We start from the raw sequence: 13608 nt of genomic DNA, 5'->3' as shown, positions 1-13608 counted from the left end.
TTATTATTATTTTTTTCGGACTGAGAAGATGGGGAAATTTTGGAATAAGAACAGTATATTGAAGAGACGGAGGAGGGACTAGCCTCTTTACTGGCCGTCGAATGTCAATATTGGCTTCCCTGACGCTTCTCACAGGTTTGCTTTTGTATTTGGGAAATAACTTCCAATTAATTAAAACTTCTTTTGCTAAAAATAAAAAAAATAAAACTTCTTCCTTTTTTAATTATTATATTCGGCCTTCAAAACGAAGGATCTTTTCCCACTGTAAGGTTTTGTTTTGATCTATAGCACGTTTTCGACCCAATCGCATGGCCCGTTCTCTTTTTTGATAAAATGGCCCGTTTTTCTTTCCATAACCAATGGGCTTAGGTCCAAAGACTGAGTTGGGCTGCGTTATGAGGGGAACAATTCCTTAAATGGGCTGGCCCAACTCGACACCTGCGAACTTCGATCAAGCCCGGCCCATCACACAGAGGCGTTAAGGGCATAGGCTTTTCTCAGACCGAAGCTGGTTCTTCTTCTTGGTGGCGTAGAGGAAATTGTGTTTGGGAGACAGAAATCGAAAAAATGAGCGGAACGGTGAAGAAGGTCGCCGATTTAGCGTTCAAAGCAGGGAGGACCATTGATTGGGATGGAATGGCCGCGCTCCTCGTCTCCGATGAGGCTCGCAAGGTTTTGCTACACTTCGTCGCGCTTTCGACGAGGTTAACCATGCTCTCCAAACCAAATTTAGCCAGTTCGATCGTTTTCTTCTCCTCCTGTTAAATGTTATTTATCCTGATTGGTGCTTCTTTCTTCGCTAGATCTCTCTTATTTCTCCTATGAGATATGATTATGTACTTGTAAAGACGGATATTATCAAGTTTACGATTTGGTAAGTGAGCCTATTCATTTCGGAAAATTTCCGATTGAGCGGTGCGGTTTAGTTCCCAGAATGGCTTTCGATCTGTTGTTTACGTCTTCCGAGAGTTCAATTGGGTTCATGGTGAAGAGGGCTTGAGAATGTGCGTTAACGGAACGAGGGCCTTGAAACTGAACAAGCTTTGGTTACTTTAATTCGGTGAATATACCATTTTATGTCTGATTTTTGGTAATTTGAGGGTGGAAGAAAAATTGAAGTTTGGAATTGAACTTAGACACCTAAAAGCTGGAAAAACTGGCATTGCTGGGCAGTGGGCACACTCAAATTTCTTCTCAGTTTGGACTGCGGCTTTTAGTGAACAGAAAATAAAGTTTTGAAACTTCCTTTCACTGTACTTATTTGGCTGGGCAAGGTTTCTTTAGTGTTAGCCTTGTGGGTTGGGTGTTTGTCAGGGGATCTAAATAGAGCTTGAATTTCCTTCTCTATTAATCAAATATGCGATTAGGGAGTTAGGGCAAAAATATTGGAGTTAATGTTCATTTTACAATTTGGTTGAGCAGAATCTTTAAAATCCTGATATTGGAAAATTATAATGTCCTACGCTTCTTTCAAGAGATAATTTCCGTTCTCCATACGTTTTTTAATTGAATTGATTATACAAGAATTGGGGAAAGCTATTTACTTTGGCAAGTTACGTCAAGTATTCAGTTTAGCTGATTAAATTGGGGTGGTTATGTCCAGAATTCGAAATATTTGATTCAATTTATATGTAGAGAATATATGGTTTCTCAATTTCCATCCGTTGGGTCAAATCTAAGTGTGGTAGCCGTGAATATCAAGATTGGAATGAAAGATCACGAAATCAAATATGTCAGATGTAAATATTATATGGTGCGACATAACTGTCACTGAAAGAGGATTCAATTTATATGTAGAGAATATATGGTTTCTCAATTTCCATCCCTTGGGTCAAATCTAAGTGTGGTAGCCGTAAACATCAAGATTCGAAGGAAAGATCACCAAATCAGATACGTCAGATGTAAATATTATATGGTGCGACATAACTTCTTGGATAAGCATATCACAAGCTAAACCTCATTATACTTCAGCTAAACAGGTCATAAGTTGCTGAACCCACAGCCTCGTTAACGAAAACTGCTTAGTCACTGAAGTGACTGTATCCATATGCTAACCAAATCATAGGTCATAAATGTGACATTTCACAAGATGACAATAAATAAATTTAGACACTCAGGACTCCTTCTGTAGTCAAGTTTTTCTGAATCATCCTCATCTTCCATGATCTCATTGCCATTGAAATCACTACTATCATTGTCAAACCCAATAGTAACTGCAAGATAGGGACAATGTTGAAAGTAAGAAATATTGGAGTTGGAAATTTTGAATGGAGGAAGATAAAGATTTGAGAACAAGATGAAGACTCCGAAGGTTGGTGCTGAAAGAGAGAACATTGAATGGGCAGATGACCTGGCTATAGGTCTCAGTTTGGGGATTTCAAAATCCCTCAACTAGAATGCCCTGTTCTGGAGGCTAGACCATCAGTCCTAATTGAGTGGGATCACATGATCCAACTAAGGCAATCTAGATCTTATTGATTTTATATAGATCGCATAGAAGTTTTATAATTTTTTTAGGGCAACTCTTGCAATTTTTCTGCATATGTAAAAATAAATAAAGGTTTTTCCTTAAAATTTCCTCTGCATAGTTTTTCCTTGAATAGTGTTAATCTAAGAACATTTCATGGAACAAGGGAGCTTACATCTCTTACATTTATAAATGAGAGCTTGTGATATAAAGATGTTGCAACAATATAGAAACAGGAGGAGGAATGAAGAAATTGGGAGATGCAGAGAAAAATGAAGGGGAGAAGGAATCAAGGGAACTTCTAGAGAACCTGAAAACTTTATTATCAAATCATAGGCTAGTTCAACCCTCGTACAACTATAGACATTATAAGATAACTTCTATTAATGATTTTTTTTTTTGCCATCAATGATTACTCGTAATATGTTAGAATAAAAAAATGATATTAAATTTTAATCCTCATAAAAATAATTGAACTGATCATTTCTGTTCAAAATAAAATAAAGGCAATTAAAATTTTAGCTCATAATCCTAATCCTAATTAAAGTATTGTTTCTTGTATTTATCTCATTCTCTTCCCATTTTCCATCAACTTGCTACCGAAGTGATCATGCAAATTAGTCAGAGGCTTTCACATATACTTTGTACAACTGATTACTTGGATCCTCATTGTTGCTTCTTCATTTTCACATCATGCAGGAGCCTGAACCCATAAACTGGGATCACTACAGAAAAAATATTGGCTCACGCCTGGTGGATATGTACAAGGAGCATTACGAAAGTAAGTTCAGAGTTCTTCGCTGGTTGAACCTTGATCCCTTCAGTTTTTTCATGTGGTGTCAGAATAGGTAGCTGACATAACCCCGGTGCATTTTTTGTGTTATATTTTATTTGTGAAATTTTTAATATGGGGAATATTGCTGATATAGAAAAGTTCCCTTGGTATATTATTTTTTTATGGTGTCAGACTGGGTTGTTAACTCCAGCGCTTTTTATCCCCCTGGTGTTATGTTTTTTTGTTGAAATTTTATAATATGTGGAAGAATGCCGATATAAACTCTAAACCTTGTACAATTCCTACTTTTGACTGATTAGATGGAATGGATTTTGCCGTCAAACCCTTGTCTTTAAGCTGGCAATGGGTGAAAGCCTTTTTATAAATTCAAATTGTGCAGTGTGCTCTTGGATCTCCCCAACCATAGTCATCTGTTTTGTCTTTATATATTTTTAATTTTTCCGTTTCTGACTCTTTGCAGGCATTGAGATCCCCAAGTATGTTGACAATGTAACTCCCCAATATAAGCCCAATTCGATGCACTAGTGAGTACTGTTGTCACATCCTAAGCTCATTTCCTGGTTAAGTACTCGTTCAAATACATAACATCTTAATAACATACTCGTGCTTTGCGGATGTAGTTAGTGGAACTTAAGGAAGCAGAGGAGAAATCTCTAAAGGAGTCTGAGCGACTGGAGAAGGAGATTGTTGAAGTACAGGAGTTGAAGGTAAATTGAAATCACTTCTGAGTTTTATCCCCTTCTCAGCAATGAAATGTCTCTAATACAATAATTTATGATTGCAGAAAAAGATTGCTACTATGACCGCCGATGAGTACTTTGAAAAGCATCCTGAGCTGAAGAAGAAGTTTGATGATGAGATCAGGAATGATTACTGGGGTTATTAATTTCGGTAAATTTTAAGAAAGCAGCAAAACATCAGAAATTGCTGTCTTCCTTGCTGGTTCATTAATAATTCTAGTGACTTCAATCAATTTCTTTGTAATGCAGTGCTCTTTCAATCTTAAGGCTTCTTCAAATAGCCAATTTCTGAGTTGTTGGAATTTTTGTGGAGCTTTACTTAAGAGAAAATGATGTGTATTTTGATTTTCACATGCACCATTTCAAGGAAAATGACGCGTTACCGATTCCTTAATAAAATTTGTTGCCTGTATGAAGATTCTAATGTCTGCCTTGCTTCTGCTAAATATGTACCCGTACTCCCATTTTTCTCGACTGTGGAGAAGCATTGATACTCGTTTTACACAGAGGACAGCAAGATACGAATTTGTGGCCACAATTTGGATGAGAAACCTGGGCGGGATTATCATATTGTCGTGGGAAATAAGAGCGTTTATTGTTTGAAATTGTAATTTATTTGGGAAAAACAGAACTTCAATTCTCATTTGGACAGAAATGGGTGTGGGGTTATAATGTCAGTTTATTGTTATTTTAAAATGAATGGAGTTCAGAAATTTCCAAGTGCGAATAATTTGCAGCTGTTTCTACACTATTTGATGCTAGGAAGATCATGAAGTTAAAATTTGATGCTATACTTTGCCCATTTGTCCATTAGTCCTGTTTCTGCCCCCCGACATTAGCCTCCTATTGTTCAATTATTTCATGAGAACAAATAAATAATATTAGGAAAATAACAGAAAAAGACTGAAAATTATAAATTTTTTTTTTACAAAAATGTATTGTTATTTAAAAGTCAATTGTCAAAACTTATTAAAATCTTATAATATATATTATTTTACCTTCAATATTGTAAACTTTTCACCGGAGCAATGGTATTCCTCAAGTATTAAAGTCATTATAATGTCACTCTTTAACCAGCAGGTATTAACGTTAACCGTTAAATTTAGATTGACTTGGAGTTAAGGAAAATGTCCTTAAAAATAAACAAAATTCTAGAAACCGTTTGAGTGGGTATATTCTTTTTAACTACGGACGACGGTAAAAGAAAGAATGCATATTCACACCAACTGAATGCGTTAATAGCTCAAACTGAATTCATAAGATGAAAACAGAAAGAAATGATTAAAATCTGTACACTAGGAGGAACAAATTAATTTAACATCGTTCCCTTGAGGCAATTTACAAGTGCAATACAAAATGGATTACAATCATACTGCTATAGTTGGCAGAACCAAAAAGTATAGAATGACCAAGGAAACGGAATGGTATCTAAGAGATGTCGGCAGATTCAAAATGAAATTGCTATTATGAACTCAAAAGCACTTTTTTTTTGCCCCCCGGTATTGGTTTGCTGTAGATTACACATTAATCAGAACTGTCCACCTTCTTCTGAGACAGCAGGTCCCCATTTAGCTCCTCATTTTTATTCATGGCCTTCCTTGCTAATTCATATCCTGCAAAGTTCATGGCACCTAAAGGAGCAATCCAAAAGAACCTGGGCACTGCTCCTTTAAATAAGCCTAGGGGACCCTCGTGGCGTAGTATCGAGAAGGCTACTAAGGTCATTGACACAGACCGTCCCTGTGCAGTCATCATTCTAGTTTTCATAACATCAAAGGGAGTTGTGACAACTGCAGCCAAGCCCCCAGATAAAGCTCCCACGGCAATTGTCTCCCAGGGCTCCAGTTCCCGTCTTAGAACTTGCTGGACAGCCTGAGATCAAAATTCCAACACAATGGCCCTTATTATCCAACTCACAGCATACTTCCCTTTTGGATTAAAATTGTAGACAGATGAGTTATTCCAGCCCAATAGCAAAGACATAGCAATTGGTGAATGGTTGCTAACACCATCGCGAACCAACAACCCTTTAGATGACACAATTTAATCCTAACAAATAGGCAACCCATGTCGACAGATATAGCATACATCTAGCCATTCAGAACACTAAGCAAATGTATTTTATAAAATTCAGAAGTGAAGTTGACCGGAATTGGGTATTAGAGGGTGTGTAAGTCTCAAATCAAATAATATAAGAGTGTTTGGTATCATTTTTATTGGGAATGGTTCTTCCCCCTTGATAGCACACTTTTTGAGCATAGATTCCGCAAACCTCCTTGGTCCTATTATTTGGCATCAAACGTAAAGCTAATTGGCAAGTGTGACAGAAAGAGCCACCGGCGAAAAGTTCAAACCAATGAGAAACACGAAAGAAATGTCAAGGTGCAACCTGAGATGTCAGCTTGTTGCAGGAGATGAATATTATGAGAGATAACTAAACTTTGTGGCAAACTGGATGAACAGCTGGGTATGATAAGAGTGGTTCTTTACCCTTAGTAATTTTCCATTCAAGATGGTAGCCTCGCACGTCACACCTCCTTGGGTCCTATCATCCATTATGGGCCTCAACCTATGTAGCCCCAGCACATGGTAGGAGACAAAAGGGAGTGAAGGAGATTGTGGAAGCTGAGGCTGTTGAATAGGAAAGAGAGACTGATTGTCCAGTAGAGGGTATGAAGGTTAAGTAAAGGAGGAGGGGAATTTCTGGAAAGGAACTTAGGAGAAGGCTAGCCTCTTGAATGCTAGCTTTTGTCTTGTGCATCTTGATGTACTTGTTTCAGCGTCCGTGTGTCTACTTTGGTGCTTGTTAGTGTCATTGTGCATGTCAACCAGTGTAGTAGGGGGTTTGAATGCTCTTTCTTGTGTCCTGTGAAGTTATTGTGTCCATAATACATATCGAAAGTATTTTCTATGCTGCCTCTAGTAGAATATTAAGTTTGAAGTGTTGTACCCTTTTGTCTGTAGCATCTTAAGCATCAAAACCAGCATTATTGTGCACTGCTGTGTTGTTTAGGATATTTCAGTGCTGGAATTTCAATCAGAAACTAAACAAGCATAAGCGAAGATACCCATGTTAACAGCATATTCTGAGGCATTTATGCCACTGTGGGCATAAAGGAGGGGCGCACTCACAAACAAGCATATCACGCAGTGCAAAGACAAGAAAACTGTTTACTTTGCCTACAAATGCCAAAAGGGACAATTTTTCAGATAAGGCATAAAATACCCTATATGGTAGATACCATTTGCTAGTCACTATTATAGTTACTACGTTTATGCATGTGAATGCATGCTATAATGCAGAATGCATTTGTCAAGATTAATAGTTAACCTGTCATAACTTGTGAAAATCATACCTTCTTAGACTCAGCATAAAGAGCCATGCCAGCCACATAAAAAGGAACCTCACGACAAAGGGTTGCTCCAGTCCCACGAAAGAAACCCCTAAGACCATCCTGGTGCCATGTCCCAACTATGGCCTCCCCCACATTGTCAAAAAGCCCTGCCTGCAGCCGCTGCTTCAACACCTCACAAGGGATGCGCACTGCTGTTCCCAAAAATGTGCTACAGAATGATGATATAGATTGTACCTACACAATATGCTAATGCAGTTAGCAACATGGATTTTGAAAATTGTACTCGCATCATGGATCCAATGAACATAGAAGACCCATTGTCGAACACATGGTAAGAAGTTGCTCTTCCAAAGGTCAATAGAGTGGATAGCGCTTTCACATATGCATAAATATATACACACGCGCAATCATGCTGGATGCTAGAAACATTACTAGGTAAAATATAGGTTAGTTCTTGTTTATGGTTAAAAAGCTTGAAACGAGGGTGTAATCTTAAATACGCAAATACGTTGATAGCAGTATTTTGCTACATTCTCAACATTAAGTCTAATCAATAGCCTCAACTAATCCTTCAGCAGCAAGTGAATTCCAATCCAAAATAGACAGATTCAAAAACATGGCCATGATAATAATCTAAAAGCTGAAGCACCAAGCAAGTCACTGGCAAGCTCTCCTGAATCCCCAACAAAATGCAAGGAAGATAAATTTTTTTTTTTTTTGGGGGGGGGGGGGGGGGTTTCATGAGTCACAGCTAAGTTACACATTTACCTGGATGTCTGGCAGCGTTGGAGCAACCTTTATCAGCACTAGTTTGCTTGCTTCAAATATCCCAGTTCGCAAGCCATGGCTGCATGACCAAAAGTGAGCATGAACTAGACAGGAAGATGATAGTAACATCATTTAGTGAAAGCACAAGCAACTTAGTCATCTTTTTCCTTATTTTTCTTGTGAAAGGAAGAAAGGGATCGATGGAGGGAGATGGAACAATCATAACCTTGAAAACTGTCCAAGAATTGCAGGGATTGATCCCCTGTATAAACCACGTGCTCCAATCTGCGGAAGCTTAGAAATGATTTCAGGGAAGGACAGTGTTGATGCTTGTACTCGGGTCTATCATATCAAACAACAATTATAGGCTTCAGTTATAGGTAGGTGCCAAAAACATCACACATCATAAGAGGAATATGGAATTACTTACTGCACCTACAAGATATTATCAAGTTAGAAGGATTTACCTTGATTGAATCAACTGGATGCAATAATGAACAAGACAGAGCACATGAAAGGCCCCCTGCCAATGCAGACCTTAGAACACTTCCAGCAGGAATTTCCACAGGTGGTGGAACAGCAACTAAAGTTGCAGCTTCAAACCAAATACTCCTGATAACAGAGGAAAAATATTTATTGTTGGTTGCAATAAGCAGATTAGAGCACTAACCACAGCAGGAACGGACATTCAAATATTCTCTAATCTCCTGAGGAACTGTCCAGAACTGTTGGTTTATTTATATGCTACGGATGGAGAAGAACATTAACTACATCATTTGACAACAACCAAACACTTATACTCTGGATGAACAAGTTTACATATAATATAATGTAAGATGCATCCAACATCGTCAGTACTTCATATTATCAAGCTTATTTTACCTAGGATCCTCTTGAAGACGATCAGAGGGAAGCAAAAGCATAAAATTGCGAAAGTGTCCATAAGAAATAGATCCTTCAGTGTCAGCATTAAGAAATCGCATCATAGCAACTGCATTGTCTTCATTAGCAGGAAGTCCTGCACTCTTTAATGACTCCAATATCTCACTCTTCTTAAGTGTTCCAGACTTGCTTAGACACAAAGAAGTATATGCACGAAGAATTGTTGGCTCTTTCTGTTCCATCAAAGATAAAAACTGTTTCCACCCAAGAGACTTAGAAAATATGTGACTTCTGGTACGGCGCATAAATTCATGAGCATATCTACGCGGCAATTTTCTTTTTCTCATTGCAATTTCTAGATCTTCCAAAGTCACTTGGCCATCGCCATCTGTATCCAGCTCCTCAAAGAATCTTCTCCCTGTAAGAAATAAATTCCCCGTAAATATATGGAATCAGCATATGTTTAAAAAGTTGAATCCCGCATGCTAACTGATAGTAAAGTAACCTTCATTAGCAAAATCACTTCTAGGCAAACAATTTACCCATGCTGGAGAAAATTAACATTGAAATATAAGCACTGTATATAAGTTATCTCTTTATGCACTACAATATCATTATTTAGTCTTTGAAGCATGGACAAGGAGACATAGCATGTCAAATGATGCAACAGAAACACATACACTAGAAACCCCCAAAAGGACCCGATAATAGATATGCAGATAATCATAAGTGTACTTGAAATTCTAGAACACTTGTACATTACTAGTTCTCACAGGTATTTGTCTCTAGATAACTAAATTTGTCATTACTAGTCTAACATTCTTCATCACATATTTTTACTTTAGTGTCGATGGCATCTTAAATTGAGACCTTAATCCAAGACTCCAATTAGTCAATCATAAACACAAATTATATTACATGAAATGGCACATAGGTGTGATGCCTGATGATGACATGGTGCGTGCAACCTTAGAATTAGACTAAGTCTTCCATGATTACAACTACGCCAATTTAGGATGATTTATCACTGCCTTAAGGATGGTAATCTTTCTCCAATTAAAGCATCCTAACACAGCCCAGTCCCCTTCTAAGAGTTGCTTCCATCAACTCAGAAGCAATCTTCCATTTCCTGTCGCTCCTTACACAACATATAAGTCAACATCAAAGTCCAAACAGAGGTTTATAGAGTTTGTATTTTACACTCCTCTAACCTCTCACTCCTTGAATGGCCTAATTAAATCAGTAGAAGCAGATCTAGATCTTTCAGTCTGACAGAAAGCTCCAACAACCAGTTTATTCAAACCAATTACCTTTTGTTCCCTTAACAAACCCAAATCTTTTTTAAAAAAAAAAAAAAAAATTATTTCCGAGGAATTCAAGCCCTCCATAGTCAGGTTCCCCAGGCTAACCTATATTATCATTTCCTCCAATTATGGCACCTTTAGTTACAATACAGCCACAATATAGCTCTTGGAACATAAATTATACGCTAGGTGTCATATCTTGATCCTTGTGTGGATCGCAGAACTTGTGAGTTCCTTTACCACTTCATACATCAGCTGTACATTAATGTTGGAAATACAACTCATCCCATTACCGACCGAATGAACATGCACGAGTTGGGCTTAAGTAGTAACATAATAAAAACAATATAAATCCCTATCAGTAGTCATTCGTAGCTTGCATAAATGCAGTTTGCATAATCTAGGAGAAGCAGAAATTCCGTCGAGAAACCATATTGTCCTCATTACTGATACTGACCATAGCGGAAAGTAGTCACATCCAAGTATTGGACCTTTTATATAGTTCCATTCCCTCCCATTGCTGTCCTCGACAAAACATACACTGCCCGCGCATGCATTCAGAATATTAAATATTTACATAAACAAAGGGATTCTAAATTTCGTCATACCAGGTATTTTAGTTGTAAAAAAGAGTTTATTAGCGATGCATGCAATGCAAGCAACATGCAACATCTTCCACTATATTTAAAAAAAAATACCTTCAGCCTCTGTGTATCTAAAGAAATCCTGGACAGAAAATAGTTTCTTCTTGTCTGGATGATCTTTAGATGTACGCCCAATCTGGGGTAGAAGCTCGATCAATTCTGACAAAGAAATAGTGGAAATGCTGGACTTTAAACGCTCCACATTTGATAGAGGAATACTGAGTAAGTTCGTGGCAACCTTCTGCGCAGGACTTCCACCAGTTTCTTCCCTGCCTTCAACAGTGGCACTACCATCACCCTCTTTAGCTGAAGGGTTTACTATAACACCTGATGGCAGACCCACTTTCGCAAATCTTAAATTTCCCAAGAAACCATTTACAAATATTTTTTGCCCTTCCAAAATATTAGTCAGTGCTTTCAAATGATGAGAGTAAGATGGAATAGGTGGGGGAAGAAAAGTCTTATCGCAGTCCCGATCGTTTTCTAGTGCTCCCCCATCAAGATTCTGAAGAGTACTCTGAGCTAATTGATCAAAAATAAAACCTAAGAGGCATTCAAGTGAAATATGAATTCCCTCCTGTCTCCTACCCTTGTCCCTAAATTTTCTAACGAAGTGGCCCTTAGATTCTGTTTGCTTCAATTCATATGAAACGCTAGGCTCCATGCACGAGCACAATTTATCTTCACCACCCGTTTTCTGGAACCGCTTCTTGCTTGATTTAAAAGGCACTGGCAAAGTCTGCAAAAACCCATTAAACAGCACAGACCAAGAAACTGCAAACCGGAAGCAATTTGTGCAAGGCCCATCTTCCTTGGCAAACTCCTCCTCTTTTGACCCTCTACCCAACCCAGCAGCTTTATTCCCACTTCCTGAATTCTGAGAAAACATATCTAAGAAAGCCTTCAAAGGAATCTTTATTGATAACCCTTTCTTTTTCTCATCAATAACCACACACTGACCATTCTTCTTCTTCTTCACACTACAGATCTGAAACTTGCCCGCTTCACTCACTTCGGCGATCAACTGAACACCATTTTCCTTTTTCTTAGGCTCTGGCCAGGCTGGCCAGCAATGCTCAAGATCTTTCGCTGCTTTCCGAATACCTATTTCGAGTGGTGAAAGCACTTCTTTCACAACCTGAATCGAATTGAAGAAAGACTCAACTGGATCGTTCGCGGACACCATTACTGACTAAAACTTCGATATTCAAAGCGTTCAACGCAATTCTATTTCCACTGCGTTCTAAAACAGAACAAATTTCAAATCGACAAACGCCCAGTCGAAGGAACTAGTACGGGATTGCCAAAAAAAAGATCCGGTGAAAAAAGAAGAAGAAGAAAATTATCAAGCACAAAACACGAAATATTCTAATCATCAGAACAGGTAACCGATGAAAATTGCAGAATTGAGGTACTCAACATTAACCCCATTTCGGTTCAGAAATGATGGATATCTAAGATGAAGTGAACGATACAGAGCTGAATGATAGAGGGAGGGAGAGAGAGATAGATGAAGAGAGTGAAACAAATACAAAGAAAGTATACGGATAAGATTCCCCTTCGATAAGGTGTGTTAAGCGGTGACTTCGGACAGAACTTGTGTTGAGCCCGATATGGGTGGCAGAGGAAGAAGAAGAATACGAGAAAGCAGAGAAGAGAAGCCTCAAGCCTATCATTTATTTTTCTTAAAAAAATTCCAATTATTTAAAAAAAAAAAAACGAAACAAAAAGAATAAAACATCGGTTGTCTCTCCAGCCAAAAATGAGGAAAAAATAAAATAAAATAAACAATGATTATTTATTTGGATAATGCCATGGTTGCTGAATGGATAATCGCTGACGTAAGGGCCATGTGTGCAGGGTCATGTTTTAGGGCCACTTAACCTTATTGTAATTGTCGATACGATTATTAATAGTCTCATTGATCTTTAAATAAAAACTTACAGAAGTCCAGTGCTTATCCGTTTACGCAATTCTGCGTTGAAGGAACAAAATTGTATCAGAAGTTCTAGTGTGTTATATTTGCAATTACTTAAAATTTATCCTTGAGTTCATGAATTAAATCATTAATTTTTTTGTGAATAAAAAAGTTGACTTGTATTAGAAAATTATACAAGAAGCGGAAAATAAATATTTTCTCTTCAATTTTCTGCTGAATTCCTTCTTCTTTTTTTTTGGACAATTGCATCAATAAATCAGTATAACACCCCTGAAAAAATGAGGATCACAAAACCAAAATCTTCAACCCATTAACATCAGAGGAAGAAGTTAAGCAGGGGGTATCGTAGGTCTTCGTAACAGATTGTATTGGAGATGGCATGTAACTATACAATTTACATTGAAAATTCCAATTCTTTTAATATAATGACGATACGAAATTGTAAGCGTATGTCTTGAGTTATAAATATTAAATAGGACAGACTTGTGTAGATTTTATTTCCTACATACAGATATATAAATATTTTATACATATATTATTGGCTAACAGAAGACATAAATCCAATTGTTTTTTTTTTCTCATTTACAAATTACAACAAGCCAATCATTGATTTTTTTTTTTTTAAGGGAGAAAAGTCACAAGCAAATTCAAAATTCTTAAATACAGCCCAAATTTTAGGTCATCTACCAACTCTTTAGAAAGTAGACTCCCC

The 13608-nt window shown here is 37.5% G+C and overlaps 1 protein-coding gene and 1 pseudogene across 1 annotated transcript; one reads left to right on the top strand and one right to left on the bottom strand.

The window, feature by feature from the left end:
- The first annotated feature begins 567 nt into the window (after positions 1 to 567).
- On the top strand, positions 568 to 4427 carry LOC114738198 (ATP synthase subunit d, mitochondrial-like; annotated as a pseudogene).
- An 809-nt stretch (positions 4428 to 5236) lies between these two features.
- On the bottom strand, positions 5237 to 12589 carry LOC114738197 (mitochondrial substrate carrier family protein C). Its single transcript, XM_028926221.1, has 7 exons — positions 11012 to 12589; positions 9010 to 9427; positions 8595 to 8739; positions 8354 to 8469; positions 8128 to 8206; positions 7360 to 7593; positions 5237 to 5875 (listed from the first exon to the last, which is right to left on the bottom strand). The coding sequence occupies exons 1-7, from the start codon at positions 12141 to 12143 to the stop codon at positions 5528 to 5530; spliced, it is 2472 nt and encodes an 823-aa protein (XP_028782054.1). The 5' UTR covers positions 12144 to 12589; the 3' UTR covers positions 5237 to 5527.
- Positions 12590 to 13608: the final 1019 nt, after the last annotated feature.

This window comes from Neltuma alba, unplaced genomic scaffold (genome assembly GCF_004799145.2).
Source record: "Neltuma alba isolate B1F8T4 unplaced genomic scaffold, ASM479914v2 tig00013556_pilon, whole genome shotgun sequence".
In the NCBI taxonomy this organism is placed as follows: domain Eukaryota; kingdom Viridiplantae; phylum Streptophyta; class Magnoliopsida; order Fabales; family Fabaceae; genus Neltuma; species Neltuma alba.
The sequence above is the reverse complement of the archived record's forward strand: the minus strand, read 5'-3'. Positions and strand labels throughout refer to the sequence as shown.

Excerpts from the sequence above, each read along its gene's own strand:
- LOC114738197 (XM_028926221.1), bottom strand. The coding sequence starts at position 12,143 with ATGGTGTCCGCGAACGATCCAGTTGAGTCTTTCTTCAATTCGATTCAG. Across the intron at positions 9,428-11,011 it reads TAGATACACAGAGGCTGAAG|GGAGAAGATTCTTTGAGGAG; the intron begins GTATTTTTTTTT and ends TATTTCTTACAG. Across the intron at positions 7,594-8,127 it reads CAACGCTGCCAGACATCCAG|GTACAATCTATATCATCATT; the intron begins GTAAATGTGTAA and ends CATATTGTGTAG.